Source organism: Trachypithecus francoisi, unplaced genomic scaffold (assembly GCF_009764315.1).
Source record: "Trachypithecus francoisi isolate TF-2019V2 unplaced genomic scaffold, Tfra_2.0 Lachesis_group16, whole genome shotgun sequence".
Taxonomy (NCBI): Eukaryota; Metazoa; Chordata; class Mammalia; order Primates; family Cercopithecidae; genus Trachypithecus; species Trachypithecus francoisi.
In genome coordinates this window covers 88,288,047-88,311,560 of record NW_022681461.1, presented here as the reverse complement: position 1 = coordinate 88,311,560, position 23,514 = coordinate 88,288,047, and the positions used below count along the sequence as shown (strand labels likewise).

The 23,514-nt window shown below is 46.7% G+C and overlaps 2 protein-coding genes across 6 annotated transcripts in view; one reads left to right on the top strand and one right to left on the bottom strand.

The window, feature by feature from the left end:
- The window catches only part of NANS (N-acetylneuraminate synthase), a 40,768-nt gene extending 39,450 nt beyond the window's left edge, over window positions 1-1,318 (top strand). For both annotated transcript variants that reach the window (XM_033238014.1, XM_033238013.1), the window contains exon 6: window positions 1,083-1,318. In XM_033238014.1, the coding sequence (XP_033093905.1) occupies window positions 1,083-1,292 (210 nt within the window). In that variant the 3' untranslated portion in view covers window positions 1,293-1,318. The remainder of the gene's footprint in view (window positions 1-1,082) is intronic.
- Window positions 1-23,514, bottom strand: part of TRIM14 (tripartite motif containing 14) — a 51,439-nt gene that overhangs the window by 3,460 nt on the left and 24,465 nt on the right. For 2 of the 4 annotated variants that reach the window (XM_033238009.1, XM_033238012.1), the window contains 4 exons: window positions 20,955-21,117; window positions 17,975-18,067; window positions 11,649-12,212; window positions 32-2,191 (listed from right to left, as the gene is read on the bottom strand). In XM_033238009.1, the coding sequence (XP_033093900.1) occupies window positions 11,677-12,212; window positions 17,975-18,067; window positions 20,955-21,117 (792 nt within the window). In that variant the 3' untranslated portion in view covers window positions 32-2,191; window positions 11,649-11,676. Of the gene's footprint in view, window positions 1-31; window positions 2,192-11,648; window positions 12,213-17,974; window positions 18,068-20,954; window positions 21,118-23,514 lie in introns of those variants that run through there. The other 2 variants (XM_033238010.1, XM_033238011.1) reach the window with 2 other exon arrangements.

Sequence of the window (23,514 nt, the reverse complement as noted above, 5' to 3'; positions counted from 1 at the left end):
TGGGGTCAAGACAAAGACCAAACACCAGGCATGCCTGGGACTGCTGTCATCTTTTATTCTAGTGGGGCCTACCTGCCTCCCCAAATCAAAGATGCATCGATACCAGGAAATTAAAATAAAGTAAAAAGGAATAGTTTCTTTATAGAGGAAACAGGAGAGAATTAGACCAGAAACCAGGGTTAAGTTTTATAACAGCTGAGCACTTAATTTGGCTCTCTGAGCAGACAGTAAAACATAACAGGATGCATGATTATCACTTGACATTTTTCCCTGGCACCACATTCCAAGCAGAATTGATTCCTTGCACTCTCATGTGGAGGATATAGAGTAATAAAACACATAATTTATTTGAAAGTATTTATGGAGAGGACAAACATTGGTCATGAGCTTCAGGTAACCTTCATTCCCTCACCTGCCTGTCCTATCTGCCCTTTCCTCGGGGGCTCCTTTTCTTGCCATCTGCATAACAGCCACAGTCACCATCTTATGAGTCCTTCATATATCTATTTTACCAAACAAAGTGGCAGTAAGGTGTGTACCCTGAAGAACAGTGCGTCAGGAGTTGAGAATCTCATTCGTATGTTTCATCTTGGCTGTCTGCAACCCTGGCCAAGTCACCCACCCTGTGTGGGCCTCGGTTTCCCCATGTTTACAATGAGATATTGAGCTGGATGGTGACCAAAGGAATCAGAGTTTACATGTATTGAGAGCATTCTATGTTCCAGGTACATACTATAATATCACCAATCCTTACAGTCATCTGACAGGATAGTTTCCATTTGACAGAGAAACTAAAACATGGCCTATACCCTACTGACTGGGATTTGAACCTGGCTCCGCCTACATAGCCTGAGCCCTTTCCTTTGCACTTTATTGTAAAGGCTCTTCCTCTGAGTCTCTGAATTCAGCCTACACTGGTTGAATTCCTGCCATGTCTGAGATATTCTGAGCAGCATAGGTGGCAACAGAGTCCCTGCTCCCAAGGTACTGCCTGGGGAGGACTGATCAGGGACCTGGAATGTAAAGCAGTGTACACTAGTTACTTCTGTGAAGCTGGCACTGAATGTTCATTTTGTCCACAGCTGGGCAAGTCTGTGGTGGCCAAAGTGAAAATTCCGGAAGGCACCATTCTAACAATGGACATGCTCACCGTAAAAGTGGGTGAGCCCAAAGGCTATCCTCCTGAAGACATCTTTAATCTAGTGGGCAAGAAGGTCCTGGTCACTGTTGAAGAAGATGACACCATCATGGAAGAATTGGTAGATAATCATGGCAAAAAAATCAAGCCTTAAAATAAAGTGCCATTCTGTGAATTCTCAGTTCCCTTGCTGGTGCTATCGGGTGTGTCTGAGTGAGGCGGGGGCAGGAATGGCAGTCTCCAGGGACCTGGCCGTCATCCACCTCCACCCGCTCCTTAGACAGCAGACGTTTCTGGGCTAGGCACTGTGTCAGCCCACTGGAGAGAGAAAAAGATCCAGTGATGCAGTCTCTGCTTCAAGTTGGCCAGCTTCGAAGAGGGGGTGGTTCCAAACCAAGTCTATATCCTCCAGTTGCTGGGTGGCTGCAGAGAGGGGGGAGAGCTGGCTGCGCAGGTCCTTTCCTTTAAGCCTTCGATCTCACTTCCTTATAGCCCTTTACTTCTCCATTGCCTTTATCCCTTTCCTGCCCTTGGCCTCTGTGTCTAGTTGGCATTGTATAGTAGTCACTCCACATCAGAGAAAGGATTGGTCAAAGGATCTTGTAGGCAGAAAAATGCTGAAGGTTCGCCTCTCAGAGCAAAGAGGGAAATGGCATGTGTTCCTTCTCTGAACAAATACTGAGGGCCATCTGTGTGCCAGGCACTGCTTCAGGCACAGGGGAGATAGCCATGAACAGCCCCAATTTCATTCAGATGGCGGCAGATGCATAAAAATCAATACACTATGCATGTATTGAGAGCATTCTATGTTCCAGGTACATTCTATAATATCACCAATCCTTACAGTCATCTGACAGGATAGTTTCCATTTGACAGAGAAACTAAAACATGGCCTATACCCCACAGTGATTCCGTCACACAATATGTTAGAAGGTGGTATGTAAGGGAGCAAGATGGCCGAATAGGAACAGCTCCAGTCTCCAACTCCCAGCGCGAGCGACACAGAAGACAGGTGATTTCTGCATTTTCAACTGAGGTACTGGGGTCATCTCACTAGGCAGTGCCGGACAATTGGTGCTGGTCAGCTGCTGCAGCCCAACCAGCGAGAGCTGAAGCAGGGCGAGGCATCGCCTCACCTGGGAAGCGCAAGGGGGAAGGGAATCCCTTTTCCTAACGAGGGGAACTGAGACACACAACACCTGGAAAATCGGGTAACTCCCACCCCAATACTGCACTTTAAGCAAACGGGCACACCAGCAGATTATAACCCACACCTGGCCAGGAGGGTCCCATGCCCACGGAGCCTCCCTCATTGCTAGCACAGCAGTCTGTGATCTAACCGCAAGGCAGCAGCGAGGCTGGGGGAGGGGCGCCCACCATTGCTGAGGCTTAAGTAGGTAAACAAAGCCGCTGGGAAGCTCGAACTGGGTGGAGCTCACAGCAGCTCAAGGAAACCTGCCTGTCTCTGTAGACTCCACCTCTGGGGACAGGGCACAGCTAAACAACAACAACAACAAAAAGCAGCAGAAACCTCTGCAGACGCAAACGACTCTGTCTGACAGCTTTGAAGAGAGCAGTGGATCTCCCAACACGGAGGTTGAGATCTGAGAAGGGACAGACTGCCTGCTCAAGTGGGTCCCTGACCCCTGAGTAGCCTAACTGGGAGACATCCCCCACTAGGGGCAGTCTGACACCCCACACCTCACAGGGTGGAGTACACCCCTGAGAGGAAGCTTCCATAGTAAGAATCAGACAGGTACACTTGCTATTCAGCAATATTCTATCTTCTGCAACCTCTGTTGCTGATACCCAGGCAAACAGAGTCTGGAGTGGACCTCAAGCAATCTCCAACAGACCTACAGCTGAGGGTCCTGACTGTTAGAAGGAAAACTATCAAACAGGAAGGACACCTATACCAAAACCCCATCAGTACATCACCATCATCAAAGACCAGAGGCAGATAAACCACAAAGATAGGGAAAAAGCAGGGCAGAAAAGCTGGAAATTCAAAAAATAAGAGCGCATCTCCCCCTGCAAAGGAGCACAGCTCATCGCCAGCAACGGATCAAAGCTGGTCAGAGAATGACTTTGACGAGATGAGAGAAGAAGGCTTCAGTCCATCAAACTTCTCAGAGCTAAAGGAGGAATTACGTACCCAGCGCAAAGAAACTAAAAATCTTGAAAAAAGAGTGGAAGAATTGATAGCTAGAATAATTAATGCAGAGAAGGTCATAAACGAAATGACAGAGATGAAAACCATGACACGAGAAATACGAGACAAATGCACAAGCTTCAGTAACTGACTCGATCAACTGGAAGAAAGAGTATCAGCGATCGAGGATCAAATGAATGAAATGAAGTGAGAAGAGAAACCAAAAGAAAAAAGAAGAAAAAGAAATGAACAAAGCCTGCAAGAAGTATGGGATTATGTAAAAAGACCAAATCTACATCTGATTGGGGTGCCTGAAAGTGAGGGGGAAAATGGAACCAAGTTGGAAAACACTCTTCAGGATATCATCCAGGAGAACTTCCCCAACCTAGTAGGGCAGGCCAACATTCAAATTCAGGAAATACAGAGAACGCCACAAAGATACTCCTCAAGAAGATCAACTCCAAGACACATAATTGCCAGATTCACCAAAGTTGAAATGAAGGAAAAAATCTTAAGGGCAGCCAGAGAGAAAGGTCGGGTTACCCACAAAGGGAAGCCCATCAGACTAACAGCAGATCTCTCGGCAGAAACTCTACAAGCCAGAACAGAGTGGGGGCCAATATTCAACATTCTTAAAGAAAAGAATTTTAAACCCAGAATTTCATATCCAGCCAAACTAAGCTTCATAAGTGAAGGAGAAATAAAATCCTTTACAGATAAGCAAATGCTTAGAGATTTTGTCACCACCAGGCCAGCCTTACAAGAGACCCTGAAGGAAGCCCTAAACATGGAAAGGAACAACCGGTACCAGCCATTGCAAAAACATGCCAAAATGTAAAGACCATCGAGGCTAGGAAGAAACTGCATCAACTAACGAGCAAAATAACCAGTTAATATCATAATGGCAGGATCAAGTTCACACATAACAATATTAACCTTAAATGTAAATGGACTAAATGCTCCAATTAAAGACACAGACTGGCAAACTGGATAAAGAGTCAAGACCCATCAGTCTGCTGTATTCAGGAGACCCATCTCACATGCAGAGACATACATAGGCTCAAAATAAAGGGATGGAGGAAGATCTACCAAGCAAATGGAGAACAAAAAAAAGCAGGGGTTGCAATCCTAGTCTCTGATAAAACAGACTTTAAACCATCAAAGATCAAAAGAGACAAAGAAGGCCATTACATAATGGTAAAGGGATCAATTCAACAGGAAGAGCTAACTCTCCTAAATATATATGCACCCAATACAGGAGCACCCAGATTCATAAAGCAAGTCCTTAGAGACTTACAAAGAGACTTAGACTCCCATACAATAATAATGGGAGACTTCAACACTCCACTGTCAACATTAGACAGATCAATGAGACAGAAAGTTAACAAGGATATCCAGGAATTGAACTCATCTCTGCACCCAGCGGACCTAATAGACATCTATAGAACTCTCCACCCCAAATCAACAGAATATACATTCTTCTCAGCACCACATCGCACTTATTCCAAAATTGACCACATAATTGGAAGTAAAGCACTCCTCAGCAAATGTACAAGAACTGAAATTATAACAAACTGTCTCTCAGACCACAGTGCAATCAAACTAGAACTCAGGACTAAGAAACTCAATCAAAACCGCTCAACTACATGGAAACTGAACAACCTGCTCCTGAATGACTACTGGGTACATAACGAAATGAAGGCAGAAATAAAGATGTTCTTTGAAACCAATGAGAACAAAGATACAACATACCAGAATCTCTGGGACACATTTAAAGCAGTGTGTAGAGGGAAATTTATAGCACTAAATGCCCACAAGAGAAAGCTGAAAAGATCTAAAATTGACACTCTAACATCACAATTAAAAGAACTAGAGAGGCAAGAGCAAACACATTCAAAAGCTAGCAGAAGGCAAGAAATAACTAAGATCAGAGCAGAACTGAAGGAGATAGAGACACAAAAAACCCTCCAAAAAATCAATGAATCCAGGAGTTGGTTTTTTGAAAAGATCAACAAAATTGACAGACTGCTAGCAAGACTAATAAAGAAGAAAAAAGAGAAGAATCAAATAGACGCAATAAAAAATGATAAAGGGGATATCACCACCGACCCCACAGACATACAAACTACCATCAGAGAATACTATAAACATCTCTACACAAATAAACTAGAAAATCTAGAAGAAATGGATAATTTCCTGGACACTTACACTCTTCCAAGATTAAGCCAGGAAGAAGTTGAATCCCTGAATAGACCAATAGCAGGCTGTGAAATTTAGGCAATAATTAATAGCCTACCAACCAAAAAAAGTCCAGGACCAGATGGATTCACAGCTGAATTCTACCAGAGGTACAAGGAGGAGCTGGTACCATTCCTTCTGAAACTATTCCAATCAATAGAAAAAGAGGGAATCCTCCCTAACTCATTTTATGAGGCCAACATCATCCTGATACCAAAGCCTGGCAGAGACACAACAAAAAAAGAGATTTTAGACCAATATCCCTGATGAACATCGATGCAAAAATCCTCAATAAAATACTGGCAAACCGGATTCAGCAGCACATCAAAAAGCTTACCCACCATGATCAAGTGGGCTTCATCCCTGGGATGCAAGGCTGGTTCAACATTCGCAAATCAATAAACGTAATCCAGCATATAAACAGAACCAAAGACAAGAACCACATGATTATCTCAATAGATGCAGAAAAGGCTTTTGACAAAATTCAACAGCCCTTCATGCTAAAAACGCTCAATAAATTCGGTATTGATGGAACGTACCTCAAAATAATAAGAGCTATTTATGACAAACCCACAGCCAATATCATACTGAATGGGCAAAAACTGGAAAAATTCCCTTTGAAAACTGGCACAAGACAGGGATGCCCTCTCTCACCACTCCTATTCAACATAGTGTTGGAAGTTCTGGCTAGGGCAATCAGGCAAGAGAAAGAAATCAAGGGTATTCAGTTAGGAAAAGAAGAAGTCAAATGTCCCTGTTTGCAGATGACATGATTGTATATTTAGAAAACCCCATTGTCTCAGCCCAAAATCTCCTTAAGCTGATAAGCAACTTCAGCAAAGTCTCAGGATACAAAATTAATGTGCAAAAATCACAAGCATTCTTATACACCAGTAACAGACAAACAGAGAGCCAAATCATGAATGAACTTCCATTCACAATTGCTTCAAAGAGAATAAAATACCTAGGAATCCAACTTACAAGGGATGTGAAGGACCTCTTCAAGGAGAACTACAAACCACTGCTCAGTGAAATCAAAGAGGACACAAACAAATGGAAGAACATACCATGCTCATGGATAGGAAGAATCAATATCGTGAAAATGGCCATACTGCCCAAGGTTATCTATAGATTCAATGCCATCCCCATCAAGCTACCAATGAGTTTCTTCACAGAATTGGAAAAAACTGCTTTAAAGTTCATATGGAACCAAAAAAGAGCCCGCATTGCCAAGACAATCCTAAGTCAAAAGTACAAAGCTGGAGGCATCACGATAACTGACTTCAAACTATACTACAAGGCTACAGTAACCAAAACAGCATGGTACTGGTACCAAAACAGAGATATAGACCAATGGAACAGAACAGAGCCCTCAGAAATAATACCACACATCTACAGCCATCTGATCTTTGACAAACCTGAGAGAAACATAAAATGGGGAAAGGATTCCCTATTTAATAAATGGTGCTGGGAAAATTGGCTAGCCATAAGTAGAAAGCTGAAACTGGATCCTGTCCTTACTCCTTATACGAAAATTAATTCAAGATGGATTAGAGACTTAAATGTTAGACCTAATACCATAAAAACCCTAGAAGAAAACCTAGGTAGTACCATTCAGGACATAGGCATGGGCAAGGACTTCCTGTCTAAAACACCAAAAGCAACGGCAACAAAAGCCAAAATTGACAAATGGATCTAATTAAACTAAAGAGCTTCTGCACAGCAAAAGAAACTACCATCAGAGTGAACAGGCAACCTATAGAATGGGAGAAAATTTTTGCAATCTACTCATCTGACAAAGGGCTAATATCCAGAATCTACAAAGAACTCAAACAAATTTACAAGAAAAAACAAACAACCCCATCAAAAAGTGGGCAAAGGATATGAACAGACATTTCTCAAAAGAAGACATTCATACAGCCAACAGACACATGAAAAAATGCTCATCATCACTTGCCATCAGAGAAATGCAAATCAAAACTACAATGAGATACCATCTCACACCAGTTAGAATGGCAATCATTAAAAAGTCAGGAAACAACAGGTGCTGGAGAGGATGTGGAGAAATAGGAACACTTTTACACTGTTGGTGGGATTGTAAACTAGTTCAACCATTACGGAAAACAGTATGGCAATTCCTCAAGGATCTAGAACTAGATGTACCATATGACCCAGCCATCCCACTACTGGGTATATACCCAAAGGATTATAAATCATGCTGCTATAAAGACACATGCACACGTATGTTTATTGCGGCACTATTCACAATAGCAAAGACTTGGAATCAACCCAAATGTCCATCTGTGACAGACTGGATTAAGAAAATGTGGCACATATACACCATGGAATACTATGCAGCCATAAAAAAGGATGAGTTTGAGTCCTTTGTAGGGACATGGATGCAGCTGGAAACCATCATTCTTAGCAAACTATCACAAGAACAGAAAACCAAACACTGCATATTCTCACTCATAGGTGGGAACTGAACAATGAGATCACTTGGACTCGGGAAAGGGAACATCACACACCGGGGCCTATCATGGGGAGGGGGGAGGGGGGAGGGATTGCATTGGGAGTTATACCTGATATAAATGACGAATTGATGGGTGCTGACGAGTTGATGGGTGCAGCACACCAACATGGCACAAGTATACATATGTTACAAACCTGCACGTTATGCATATGTACCCTAGAACTTAAAGTATAATAAAAAAAAAAAAAAAAAAGAAGGTGGTATGTAAGCCAGGCATGCTGGTGTGAGCCTGTAGTCCCAACTACTTAGGAGGCTGAGGCAGGAGGATCGCTTGAGACCAGGAGTTCAAGCTATAATACTATCTTGGATGGGAACAGGTGGGAGTCAGGGTTTGTTTACACATAAGTGAGAACTTTAGTGAGTTATCTTCAGAAGCAGTGAATGCCCCATCCCTGGAGATAGTTAATCAGGAAGCAGCTGACTACTACCAGAAGGCTGCCTAAGGAATAGGCTATGAGTGAAGGGCCGTCCGGGTCTGGGTGCTAGGGACTTGAAGCAACATGAACTCCCAGTGAAGACCATGGTTAAAAGGGACACTATTCACATTTTATTAAACCAAATATTAGAAAATTGCTGTCATTTAAAAATATCTGCAAGCAATTTGCCATATCAATAAAGAAATGTCTACAGATTCAAGTCTGAAAGAGAATAAGTGATCAGTAACCCTTACCAACATGGAAACCAAGGAAGCTTCATTCCTGTGCTGAGAATATTCTAGTAGCTCCTGCTACTGCCACATGGCAGCTGGGAATACCAGTAGTCTCAGCACTCAGTCAGTACAGCGCAAGCTCCCTTGGGAATGCTGATAAATCCTGGCATGATACAGCACTATAGTTTTTTGTTTTTGTTTTTTTGAGACAGAGTCTTGCTCTGTTTCCCCAGGATGGAGTGCAGTGGCACATTCTCAGCTCATTGCAATCTCGGCCTCCTGGGTTCAAGCAATTCTCTTGCCTCAGCCTCCTGAGCAGCTGGGATTACAGGCACGCACCACCACACCCAGCTAATTTTTGTATAGGACTATAGTTTTTAAGGCAAGTTTATAACCTTTGGCTCATCTGAGCCTCACAGCACTGGTAAGTAGTGCCATTATCCCCATTTTATAGATGGCACCGAAAAGTAAAAAGTGACTAGCCCTGGTCACACAATTGATTATGGACTGAAACTGCTGCTTTCTGGCTATCATGGGCCTTGACACAGCTAGTTTGTGACCTTTAAGGTCTAGCTCTGTCTCTGCTACATGAATCCCAAACTTTTAAATCAAGTTTCCCTCTGGGCCATAAGGCCTCATCTTAGACCCTAAGGAAGGCAGTCGAAATGTAGACTCAAGTGTCATAGAATAACCAGGCGCTAGGAAAGCATCATGGGCAGTAGCTCCATGAGAGGGGCCAGAGCACTAAGCACTGGCCAGAGACCAGCTGCATTCAACCTGAGCAGTAGGGCCTGGTGGCCATGAGCACAGACCTGGAACTCACAGCCTGGGCCCAGACCCCAGCTCCACCACCAGCTGTGCGACCTTGGGCAAGTGACTCTGGGTCTCCATTTTGCCATGTGTAGAATTGGGATAACTTTCTACCCCCTAGGGATGATGAAAGGATCAGGTAAGTTTAGTTGTAAAGCATTAGAACAGTGCATTATAAGCTAGTAAGAGCTGTTATTACTTGGCCCCTGCAGCTGTGGGTCTGGGAAGAGGTCTTGGTCATCAGGGATGGACAGAGATGTTGGGGTCAAGTGTATTCATCTTCACTCTTTCAGGAATGCCCTCTGCCTGTCACAATTCAGTTTGGGCCATCTCCTAGTAGAATTAATTTCCCCTTTTTCTCACAATTCCTGCAGCATAGTGCTTTAAAACTCTGTCCAGCCAGAGTTTTAAAGTCTTTGGTTAGAAGTTAAGGCATTTGCAAGGTTCTGTCTGCCTGGTGTTCTGCTACATTGACTTATATCAAAAGTGCCATTTTAAACTCAAAAACTATTGAAAATGGTCAGTTTTATATCGTTCAAACTAATGCACTGAGAGTCTGTTTACGAGGATTCGGCGGCCTTGGCCTCCCACCAAGCACCTAGGAAGATGCTTTAACAGAACATAACTTCAGAACCGTCTAGGGAATTGACAAAACAGGACGCGGAACCTTCGGAACAGAGAGGTAGGCCCTGGGAAGAGGCCTCCCCCTACCTGCTAGAGGAGCTGGCCTCCCTGTGAGAGCCTACCGTTCTCTATTTCTGTCACTTCATTCCAGACAGCTGGGCGCTCTGGGTTTCCTTGGCAACGTCTGGATCTAAGGGTGCTCTTCCCTTTTTGTCCCAGGACAGTTGGGAAACACCACCCCCTTTGGTTGCTTAGCAACTGTCACCTGCTGATTCCTTCCCAGCATCCCCTGAGAAATGAATAAGCAGGTTAAAAGCTGGGCCTAAGGGCTGGGCCAGGGGACAGGTCAGATGCTTGCTTGGGGGTGGGTGGATGGGGCACACATCTGGCCCCCCCATATCACCACGGGGTAACTTTACACAACTGCTTTCTTTCAGGCCCTCAGAGACTCCCCAAATGTACAATGAGATCTGGCTGGGTGACCTGTGACTCAGTGATGGGAACTTGCTGGTTATTAATTCACTGCTTGGGAGGGAAGGGGCTTTCTGAACTTTTCAGGGTGGAGAGAGTATAGGACAAAGCTGCCCTTCCAAAGCCTCCAATTTAGTTGGAAAGATAGAGTCCCAGATTTGTGGCTCTGATAGTGAGATTCTTGTTCCTTGGTTAGACTTCCTGGCGCAGGTAAGCCTGGGGAAGACTGACACAGGTGAAAAAACTTTTCTGCACGTATGTGCTGGCAGCAAAGAGGTGTGGAGGTGGAGCTATGCGACATATTTCTGACTGGAGAGTCTCTAAGAAGAGTGGTAGGAGCTAGGTGAGGATAAGTAATTTTGGGCAGACTAGATAAGCCTTGAATGCTAAGGTGAGGCACTTGTATTTTTTGTTTGTTTTTTCATGGTAACTCCTGGAAGCCTCTTCATAGCTGAGAGGTTAAGTGAAGTTTTAGGAAGATCACTCTAGTTTTAGGGTGGAAGATGAGGACTGGGAGAGGGTTCAGACCAGGAACTGCTAAGAAGCTCTTGCAGCTGTTCTGGAGGGAGCTGTGATGTGGACAAGCTGAAATCGGTGGGGAGGAAGCGGTAGATTCAAGGGACCTCAAGAGACAGAAGAGTCAGGGCTGGATGACTCTCATTCATTCACAAACATTTACTGTGTGCCTACTATGTGCCAGGTTCCTGTGTTGTACGAGGGAGAAGGTTCCCAGGCTGCGGATGATGTATTCAGCATGCTGAGGGCTTACCTGTGGCGGTATCACTTTGAAGGAACTGGATTAAAGTAGTGTAAGTGATGGTGGGGTGGGGGTGCGGAGGTCTGATGAGAAGGCAGCAGCAGACTTATTGAGGGCCTGTTTGAAACTAGCCTAGGAGAGGAAACCTTCAAAGCACTGTAGGCGTGATTGGTCGGGGAGAGGTGGGGCAGGGAGTGGGCCCTAAGAAGCAGGCAGTAAGGGGAGCAACCACGCTGATCTAGGTAGATTAGGCGAGACTGGGCAGCTGCGGCGTACCTGGAGGCTGTCACGCTGGTCCTGGCCCCTAGGGCAGCCGGGGGATGCTGATGGCCCCCTCCCAGAGCCGCAGAGCCGGGAAGAGCGGCTCCTGGAAGGTGGCGCGGAAGGTGTGCAGGTGGCTCATGCCGCCCGTCACGTCGTAGAAGGCGAGGACGCCGGCCTCGTAGTCCAGGAAGACGCCGAGCCGGTCGAGGTCGTCGCGGGGCCGCAGGCGGCTGCGCTGACCGTCGTGGAAGGCCCAGTACTCGAGGTCGTAGCGCTTGAGGCACCAGGACTGGCGGTTGCAGCCCAGGCGGGCGGCGGCCGACGCCCCGCGGCGCCGAAGGGAGGCGTAGGCCGCGCCCACCCACCAGCCGGCGCCCGCCTCCTGCACGTCTACCTCCCAGTAGTGGCGGCCGGCGGCGAAGCAGTCGCGAGCCAGCACCTGCCACAGCGCGTCGAACCGCAGCGCGGGCACGGGCCCCAGGCTGCCCAGCAGGCCGCACCGCACCGTCAGTCGGTCTGCAGACAGGCGCAGGCGCGCGTGCATCGTGTCAGGATCCAGCGTGGGCGTGCGCGCGTCTGCAGGGGGCAAGATAACGGACGCACCTGGTGGGCGGGGCCAGAACGGCGCCCCGCCCCCAGGATCCCACCAAAGCACAAAATGCGAAGCGCGGAAATGGCCCAAGGAGTGAGTGAAAGACCCCTTTAAACCGCGACTGCCCCTGGGGCGCGGGCTTGGGGAAAGGGGAAGCAGAAATCACTCCACTGCACATCCCTTATACTGTCTGTATTTTGTGCCGTGAAATTTGTTGCCACTTAATACAAATTTAATTTAAAATAATCCTATCACTGTTAACATTAGGGTGTGTGTACTTCCTATCTTTCCCCTCCCCTTGCTGCTTTATAGGTTTTCTTTCTTTTCTTTTTTTTTTGAAACGGAGTCTCGCCCTGTCGCCCAGGCTGGAGTGCAGTGGAGCGATTTCGGCTCACTACAAGCCCCGCCTCCCAGGTTTAGGCCATTCTCCTGCCTCAGCCTCCCGAGTGGCTGGGACTACAGGCGCCCGCCACCACGCCCAGCTAATTTTTATAGCTTTTCTTAATATTGGTGTCACACCATACATGCGTTAGGTAATCTGCTTTTTAAAATTGATTGAGCTACTTGTGAGGCATTTTGACACATCAAATAACAGCCTTTCACAAGAGCATTTTAGTGGAGATTCTAAGATTTTGATGTTTGGACACATAACTTAGTCCTATATTTTTTGGAATATTTAGTCTGTTTAAAAACCTTTTGAAACTACTAATATAATTACATTTTTGTGTATCTGATTGCTTCTGTAGAATATATTCCTAAAACAGGAATTGCTGGGTCAATGGGTATGATTGTTTTTAAGGCCTTTGATACCTATTGCAAAACTATCCTCCCCAAAGTTTGTGGTGATTTAAACTCCCATTAACATTTCTCTTTGCATTACACCATGTATGTACATATGAAGTTTTTTTTTTTTTTGGTCTGGATCACAGGGTATGTGTATGTTCAGCTTTCATAAACAATGCTAAACAGTTTTCCATGGACATTTGGATTGTTTCGGTGTTGCCTATTGTGACTAATGTTGCTGTAACTGTAAATGTGTAACAGAAAGAGACTGAGTTTTCTAAGAAAAAGAGCATTTTTCTTTCTTTCTTTCTTTCTTTTTTTTTTTTGAGACAGTCTTGCTCTGTCGCCCAGGCTGGAGTGCAGTGGCGTGATCTCGGCTCACTGCCAGCTCCGCCTCCTGGGTTCACGCTGTTCTCCTGCCTCAGCCTTCTACATAGCTGGGACTACAGGCGCCCGCCACCATGCCCGGCTAATTTTTTGTATTTTTAGTAGAGACGGGGTTTCACCGTGTTAGCCAGGATGGTCTCACATCTCCTGACCTCGTGATCCCCCCATCTCGGCCTCCCAAAGTGCTGGGATTACGGGCGTGAGCCACCGTGCCCAGCCGAAATAGAGCATTTTTCTAAGAGAAAGAAAATGAGTTGATTCCCCCCCTTTTCTCCTGTCTCCCACTTCCTACTTAGCTTGCTTGCTTTCTTGCTTTCTTTCTTTCTCTTTCTCTCTCTCTCTCTCTTTCTTTCTTTCTTTTTTTTTTTTTGACAGAGTTTCACTCTTGTTGCCCAGGCTGGAGTGCAGTGGTGGTATCTCGGCTCACTGTAACCTCCGCCTCCCGGGTTCAAGCGATTCTCCTGCCTCAGGCTCCCTAGTAGCTGGGATTATAGGCACCTGTCACCATGCCTGGCTAATTTTTGTATTTTTAGTAGAGAAGGGGTTTCATCATGTTGGCCATGTTGGTCTCGATCTCCTAACCTCAGGTGATCCGCCTGCCCCAGCCTCCCAAAGTGCTGGGATTACAGGCGTGAGCCACTGTGCCCTGCCTCTACTTAGCTCTTTAGAAATGTAATTATAACCATTACCTTCCCTTCACCAGATACTCCCTACAGGGCAAACTTATATACCTACTTAGAGGGTCCAGAACCAGAACTTTCTCCCACCAAGAGATTGCCTTAAGAGACAACAGTCAATTTACAACCTAAAGTATGCCTGCGACAGAACTCTTCCACCTGGACAGCATCTCAGCACAACAGCCTCATTACAATCTAGTTCTGCCCTCAATGGCATCAGCTCAACCACCTGGTAGAAAAGGCACCAAAATGAGTCATGTAGACCCCCATCTGCTTGCTCCTCCCCTGCATGCCATTCATACAAAGTCCCCATTTAAAACTCTCTGCTTTCCGCCCTAAAAGCGAGGCAGTACCGTTAAGGGCAGGAGGAGCCTGTACTTCTTCCCCTAAGCTAAGCTTTGGAATAAAACCACTTTCTTTATACCAGACCTCGCTCTTGTTAATTGAACTCTGCAAAGTGTTGAGCAACTGAACCTGTGTTTCGGTCCATAACATTCTTGTGCAGGTCTTTTGATTCACATATGTATGCATTTCTGTTGGATATATTGATACCCAAGGTGGGAGAAAATGCTGCTTATTACAACCATTTCTATTCGACAATGTTCTAAATGTAGTAGACAGTAACTCAAGGCACAAAAAAGAAGTGAAAGGCAAGAATAAAGATTGGGGAAATGAAAGATTATTATTCACAGGTGACGTGCTTATTTACAGAAAATCCCAAATAATCTGTAGATAGCTTAGAAGTACTACGGGAACTTATAACAGCCACTCAATATGTCAGTATACAAAAATGGATAAATCATGTTGAGTGAAAGAAGCAAAACACAGAAGGGTATAGTCTGAATGTTCTACTGAAAGTTCAAAAACAGGTAAAACTAACCTATAGTCCTAGAAGTCTGGAGAGTGGCTCCCCTTTGGGGATAGTAAACAGGAAGGCACATGACGAAGACTTCTGGGGAATGGAAATTTCCATTTCTTGATCTGAAGGTGGTTATGTTTCCTTTTTAAAAAATCATTGAGCTGCACATTTTTGATTTGTGCCCTTTTCTTTATTCTTTTTCTTTCTTTCTTTCTTTTTTTAAGATGGAGTCTTGCTCTGTTGCCAGGCTGGAGTGCAGTAGTGCGATCTTGGTTACTGCAACCTCCGCCTCCCGGGTTCAAGCGATTCTCCTGCCTCAGTCTCCTGAGTAGCTAGGACTACAGGTGCATGCCACCATGCCCAGCTAATTTTTGTATTTTTAGTAGAGACGGGGTTTCACCATGTTGGCCAAGATGGTCTTGATCTCAGGAGATCCACCCGCTTCAGCCTCCCAAAGTGCTGGGATTACAGGCGTGAGCCACCGTGCCTGGCGATTTGTACACTTCTCTTTACGCATGTTATATTTCAACTAAAGTTTACTTGAAAAATTCGTGTCTAGTATAAAAAGAAAATAAAATTTCAGGACTTTCCTAATTTATTATGCCAAGGGGAAAAGTTAAGCCCTGGAAACTAAGTCACATAATGTGGCTGTTTTTCTTCTCTGGTGCATGACCATTACTTCCTGACTTTTGTGTGGAGATGTTATACATTAACCAGACTCCCTATTCTTCATTCAAACCTACACTAAATGGCATTGGAGATAGAGACTCTTTAGATTGTTACCTGTTTTCAATAGGATGTTAACCCGTTAGGGTATAATCAATAGTAGAGAATCAAATCTTAAGTCAGTATGTTATTTATTTATTTTTTTTGAGACGGAGTCTCACTCTGTCACCCAGGCTGGAGTGCAGTGGTGTGATCTCAGCTCACTGCAACCTCCACCTCCAGTTTCAAGCGATTCTCCTGCCTCAGCCTCCTGAGTAGGCGTGATTATAGGCGCCTGCCACCAAGCCCAGCTAATTTTTGTATTTTTAGTAGAAACAGGGTTTCGCCATGTTGTGCAGGGTGGTCTCGAACTGCTGACATCAAGTGACCCACCTGCCTTGGGCTCCCAAAGTGCTGGGATTACAGGCGTGAGCCACCATGCCTGGCCTTTAAATCTGTATGTTAGCCCTTGTATGGAAAATGTAAATCTACCCAGTGCCTCCGTTTTGATATTCACTGTCCCCCTCCCAACACCAGGAGCACTGATCAGCATTCTTTGGTTTCCCTCTGTCTTCTGATGGTTACTTTGCACTTGAATAAACTTTGCTAACTGGATACTGAACCTTCTTTAGATTGAGTCTTCTTTAGGTTGACACCCAGTAATTCCACTTTGAGAAATTACTCCTAAAAAAAAATCTAAAAATGAGGTATGGTGTGTTCATTCTCTCATTCATTAATTCAACAAATGTGTACAAGAATGGACGTTTATTACAGCATTGTTTTAGAAATGAAAATGTAAACATCCAACATTATGAGATTGGCTAAATATGACACATCCATTCAATGCAATGGTCATGCAACCTCTAAAAATAATGATAAAAATAAAAAATTAGCTGGGCATGGTGGCACATGCTTATAGTCCCAGCTATGAGGGAGGCTGAGGTGGGAAAATCACTTGAGACCAAGAGGTTGAGGCTGCAGCGAGCCATAACTGCACCACTGCACTCCAGAGTAAGACTCCGTCACACACACACACACACACACACACACACACACACACACACACACACACAGTGATAATATTAGCTGGGCACAGTGGCTCATGTCTGTAATCCCAAAATTTGAGAGGTTGGGGTGGGAGGATCACTTGAGCCCAGGAGTTCAAGACTAGCACGGGCAACATGGGAGACCTCCGTCTCTACAAAAAATTTAAGTTAGCCAGGCTTGGTGGCAAACATCTGTGTTCCCAGCTATGTGGGAGGCTGAGGTGGAAGGATCACTAGAGTTCCGGAGGTCGAGGCTGCAGGGAGCCATAGTTGTGCCACCGCACTCCAGCCTGGGTGACAGAGTGAGACCCTGCCTCAAAAAACAAAGTTATGTATTTATTGATATAGAAAATTGTCACATCAGTGTAGGGTGAGAAATTTTAAAAATTGTTCAAGCCATACTGTTAATTAAAAAATTACAAAGAATATCTCTAATACGATCCCATTAAAAAAATCTGCACACATATCTGAAAGAATATATGTTAAAATATTAACAGCGTTCTTCGGGAGGGGCCATTGTTTTTACATATTTGTAATTGCTGATTTTCTACAATAAGCATGCATTACCTGTATAATTTTTTTTTTCAGTTGAGACAGGGTCTCACTCTGCCACCCAGGCTGGAATGCAGTAGCGTGCTCACCGCAACCTCCGCCTCCAGGGCTCAAGTGATCCTCCCACCTCAGCCTCCTGAGTAGCTGGGACTACAGGACCACATCGCCATGCCCAGCTAATTTTTGTATTTTTTGTAGAGACAGAGTTTCCTCATGTTGCCCAGGCTGGTCTCAAACTTCTGGGCTTAAGCTGTCTGCCTGCCTTGGCCTCCCAAAGTGCTGGGATTACAGGTGTGAGCCACCAGGCCTGGCCCTACCTGTACAATTTTTTAAGAGAATAAAAATGTTCATAATATATTAGTAAATGAAAACAGATGACAAAACAGAATGTATAGTATGACACCATGTTTGTAAAATAAAAAGATATATTAAATATATCATTATATGCATATTATATGTGCTAAAGAAAGCTAAAAGGACAAATAATAACAGCAGTTCTTCACAGAAGAGAGATTATGAGTAATTTTTTCTTTTCTTTTGTTTTCTCATTTTTCTACAATGAACATGTATTATTTTACTTGTCTTTAATAATAAACATTTTTTAAAAAAACAAATTCTTAAAAAAAAACAAATTCTAATGAGAAAAAAAGAGGGACCTCCATTTCCATGATCCTTCTCCACCCAGCATCCCACCATCTCCACCATCTCCACCCTATCCCCACTCCCGAGGGTCTTACATTTTAGGAAGAGTGATCGCTCTGGTGAGGGGCTGGTTTTCAACAAGGTACCTGGCTTGGTGCTAGAAGGGTCCAAGAGCCGGCAGTTCATGCCTGTAAGGAATTGTTGAGAAATGAGCGCCTGGAGCTCTTGCAAGCAGACAAATAAGACATGCTAAAAATACCACACAACTGGAGAGTCGCATAATCTCACCCAAGAGCCACACAGATTTAAGGGATTTATGTAAATTCACAGGGACAGGAAAACCCCAGGATGACGAGGCTGGTGTGGGAGAGCCCTAAACAGGAGGAGGAGCTGAGGAGCAAACAACTACTGGATCCAGCACTCAAGGATGGGCGGTGACTCAGGGATTCTAGAGTTCTGGGGAGTTCTGCAAATTCCAGGGTAAAGACAGAAAACAAGAAAGTAGAGCTGAGTCCTCAGGAAGGTCTGAGTGCTCAGAAAGAAGGAAGGAGGGGAGGCTATCCCAACAAGCAGGCACAGCAGGGGCACCCAGGGCCCTTGGCACTTGCTGTGCCCTCTGCTTGGACAGCACCCCCTCCACCCTTCCCCCCTTGTCCAGGTTGCCTCCTTCCCAGCTGTTGGGGCTGGAGCTCACTCAGCACCTCCCCAGAAGTGCCTTCCGCCCCCATCACTCCCAGCGCTGATCACGGGGGCCTGTAGAGAGCTGGGAAGCCCACCTGCAGGCTGTGTAAATCAAGTTTTGCCTAAAGCTCCTCCTTACAAATTTTAAGTTTGGCCTGAAGATTTTTCTGTACATCGTGAACAATAACAAGTGGAGGTGTAAACAGACCATAGCCTGCACTTGTGCCAGTCACCAAGTTTTGGCCAATCAGATGTAGCCAACTGTTCAAATTACGTTCAAATTAGGCGAACACCGAGCTGTAAACAATCCAGCTCTTTCTGTACCTCACTTCTGTTTTCTGTACGTCGCTTTCCTTTTTCTGTCCCTAAATCTTCCACCACATGGCTGTGCTGGAGTCTCTGAATGCACTGTGGCTCAGAAGGCAGCAGGATTCATGAATCGTTCATTGCTCATTTAAACTCCTTTAAATTTAATTTGGCTGAAGTTGTTCTTTCATCAAGGCAAAAGCCTCTCCCCTCTCCCCAGAACTCTAGAATCATAGGTCCTACTGCCTAGGCGATACCACCACATGGGAAGTCCAACTTCTCAAATCTCACAGGTTCAAATACTTCATTCCCTCCAGTCCTAAATGCTCTTTCTCACTTCAGAAAATGACAGTTTCCTTCTGCGAGTTGCCCATGTCAAAATCCTTGGATTCTGATCTCTTTCCTCTCTCCCCTGTGACCCCACGTCCACTCCTGTTGTCCCCATTGTCTCCATTGCTGCTCCTTCGATATGGCCAGCTCACTCCCGTCACGCCTCAGGACCTCCACCTTTGCTTTTCCCTCTGTCTAGAATGCCTCCCCTACATGTAACAGCAGCAGCAATCACAACGGCCAAGACGTACATGGTGCTTATTACGCCTGAGTGCTCTATGTGTCAGAGCTCATTTAATCCTCACAGCTGCCCAGGAGAGGCGACTGCATTATGGTCTCCACTTTACAGATGCAGAAACAGAGGCATGGAAAACGAAGGGGCCGTGTCTAAGATGGCAGGGTTCATTAGGGTTCCACGTGGTAGACCTGGGATAGGAACCCAGGAGGCCGAGCTCCAGAGGCCGTGCCTGTGACCACTGTGCTCTCTGGCCCTTCAGAGCCACAGAACCTGCAGAATGAACGCTTCATTTGGGCCACTTTGAGTGTCCCCTTCTCAGAGGCCTTCCCAACTGCTTATATAAAACAGCTCCTCCTCCTTGTCACTTTCCTGTCTTCCATCCTGCTCTGTTTTTTTAATTATTATTTTCGAGACGGAGTCTTGCTCTGTCACCCAGGTTGATTTGCAGTGGCATGATCTCAACTCTCTGCAACCTCTGCCTCCTGGGTTCAAGCAATTCTCATGCCTCAGCTTCCGGAGTAGCTAGGATTACAGGTGCATGCCACCACGCCTGGCTAATTTTTGTATTTGTAGTAGAGATGGGGATTTCACCATGTTGGCCAGGCTGGTCTCGAACTCCTGATCTCATGATCCACCCACCTCGGCCTCCCAAAGTGCTGGGATTACAGGCGTGAGCCACCACACCCCGTCTTTATTATTCTTTATAGCAGTTCCTGTCACCTGACATGTTTATGTACTGTCTGTCTGCCCCTACAAAGACCATGAGCACCAAAAGATGAGAAGGAGCTTTGTTTTGTGCCCTGCTATGCCTGGCACATAAGAGGGACTTGATAAATGTTCTGAATGAATCATGACAGCAGAGGTGAATGAATGAATGAATGAATGAATGAACGAACGAACGCATAAATGAATCAAAGAACAGATATTTTTGAGCACATGGTTTGTGCCAGGCCCTGCGGGGACCTCAGAGTTGGACCTAAAGCTGGTTCCTGCCCTTCACATGCTTACAAGGGGCAAGGAGGGATCCATGTGTCCACTTCATGAGCACCCTCCAGCAGGACATGGGCAGGCCCTGGAGCAGGAAGGGAGAGGGGAGATGGCCAAAGGAAGGAGTTTCAGGGCTGGGCTGGCAGGAAAGGGTTTCCCAGGTGGGTGCAGCTGTGCCAGTCTGCCTTGAAGGGGTGCCAGGCCTTGGCCCCAGCCAGAGGAAGAGGAGGAGGAAGAGTTGGTCATTCCAGCTGGGAGCCCAGAGCAAGGCTGAGATGTGGCAGGCTCCCAGGAGCGATCTGGGGGCAGAAGGAGCGCAGTGTGACTGGAGAAGGGCAGGTCTTGGTCTCAGGAAGGGTTGGAGGCGAAGTGGTGAGGGTGGGTTGGGCACCAGGCCCAGGAGCCCCTGACCGCCCAGCCAAGGGCCTCAGTGTGGGAGAGACAGGATGTAGGCAGATGATCTTTGCGTTTGCCTCTGGGCTAAAGGGCACTAGGGGAGTTAAGGACACAAAGTTGGTCACTTGGCGACTTACTTTCCTTAAGGCGAATGTCCAATGGCGTCTGTAATGTACTCTGCACGGCTTCCACGAGGCCCTTAAAGAAGCTCTTGATGGGCTCAAAGGAGAGGGGCACGGGGTGGCACAGTTCCCCAAGGCTCATCTGCCGCTGCATCTCCTGCTCGGTGGCTGTGTATGCCTGTGTGGGCACACGGGGGTGAGGGTGACTCTGGGAGATGCAGGCAGCATCCCAGCCTCCTGTGCTGCACCCAGGAACAAACCCACACCAGCATGCCCAGGCTCCACCTTGGCCTGGCACCTATGGTCAGCCCAGGCCATGCCCCCAGGAGCAGAGCCCTGGAGCGACCACACAGCATCCCTGAGGTGGGAGCCATGCGGAGGTGTGGTTTTTCAGGGCTGGCACTGGGGATTCCTCCCTCTCCCTCCCTCCTTCCTTTCCTTCCTTCCTTCCGTGTTCATTGAGGCCTACTCTGTGCCAGCTATGTGGGCAGAGGGCGGGGTCAGGCTGACATGGGGCCCTTCCCAGAGAGGCTTGAGCCTCACACACACTGCACCACAGGTCTGCCTCGGGTAAGAGTGAGAGGTCAGTCTCCCTGGGGAAGGAGCCCCTGGAGCTTATTCAAAGGTGGAGCAGGAAACCATGTTCTAAGAATGACACCAAAGACCGGCAAGGTTCAGCTGCAGTGCTGACTGAGGGGGTGTGGCCACTGCAAGGGACATGTGTCCTGTTTTGGGTCTGGACAGCCCCTCTTCAATACCTTCCTGTGGTGTGTGGCTTCACTAAGGAGAAGTTAGAAACCTCCCCCTCCCAGCTGCCTTTGCACCTGTGCTGCAGGAGTGTGACCAGATGCCTCCAAGCCAAAGCGTGGATTTGGAAATGAGGGTGAAGGTAGTGATGGTGGCATGAGGCGCTCAGGGACAGCAGTGGTGGGGGCTCTGGTCAGTGGTGTGAGTGGTGATGTCTTGCCCAGCAGAGTTGCCATGGGGCCTATAGTGGCAACAACCCCTGGACTTCGTTCCTGCTGCCCATCTTCCATCCCGACTCTCTGACCCTCCTGGAGATCCTATGAGCTACCTCATACTCTTCCATAAACTCCTTTCTTGCTTAAAACAGTTCCAGTGGATTCTCATGTTTGCAGGTAAGAACCATGGCTGCACTTTCTGAAGGGCTGTCCTGGCCAGGAGTTGGAAGGAAGCTGACTGCCTCAGGTGATCAGGCTTGGCTCACAGTGGCAGTGCTGCCCATCCGAGAAGTGGTGGACACACGGGGGCCTCAGGAGGGAGGGAGGGTGGCCTAGCACTCAGCTGTTGGGCAGGGGCAGGCCCCACCTGGCAGCATGCTGTACATTGGGAGGAGGCTGTGAGATGGCCTCCAAGCCCCATTCAGCCTAGGAGGCCAGGAGTCTAGGGTCCAACCTCATTTTGGTGGGGAACCAGGCCTAACGTCACACCCAGAGAGCTGGAATGGAGCTAGCCAGGGGAGACTGAGCACTAGCAGGAAGTCCAGGGTGGGCAGGGAGCAGCTCCGAGGAGGTGAGAGGGGACTTAGAGGGCAGATGAGTAGGGTAGGATGAGGGGTCAATAGAGGACACATGGCACCACCTGGTAACCCCAAACTCCAGCGGCTAGCACCAGGCCTGACACACAGGTTCTCAAAACATATGTATGATGGAATAAATACATGCATGAAACCGAGCACAGCTACATTTTGCCTTTGCAGACTCAGGGAACAGAAACCCCAGCCCTTCATCTCTCAGGCCAGAAACCCAGGCATCATCTCAGGATTCCCCCTACTCATTCTCCAATTCCAATCTCCATTCCTGTGGCATCTCTTGACCTGCCTGTTTCTCCCCACCCCCACTGCCCCTGTCTTGGTCCATCATCTCTCTCCTGGACATTGTGGCCTCCTCCCAAGTTTCCCTCTAGTCTCCCATCCTGGCCTCCCCTGTCCATCTTCCACTCTGTCTCTAAAGTGACTTTTCTAAAGCACTAATCTGACCATGTGAACGCTTTCATCCCTCAGTTCAAAACACTCCCCTGGGTTGGGCGTGGGTGGCTCACGCCTGTAAACCCAGCACTTTGGGAGGCCAAGGTGGGTGGATCACTTGAGGTCAAGAGTTTGAGACCAGCCTGGCCAACATGGTGAAACCCCATCTCTATTAAAAATACAAAAATTAGCTGGGCATGGTGGCACGTGCCTATAGTCCCAGCTCTTCAAGGGGCAGAGGCAGGAGAATCCCTTGAACCTGGGAGGCAAATGTTGCAGTGAGCTGAGATTGAGCCACTGTATTCTAGCCTGGGCAACAGAGTAAGACCCTGTCTCAAAAACAAACAAACAAACAAACAAACAAACATTCCTGTCTCCTATCTCATTACAGGACAAAGTCTGAACTCTATGGCACATAAGGCCTTCGTGAACTAACTATGGCCTATGGATCCAGCTGTGTCTCTCAATCCACCTACCCCTCCTCAAGCCAGGCTGCACCCCAACTGGTTCCCCAGCCTGTCAAGCTCTCACATGTACACTGTTCCTGTCTGTCCTCTCTGCATCCTCTCTATATACAGTGTGCTCCTA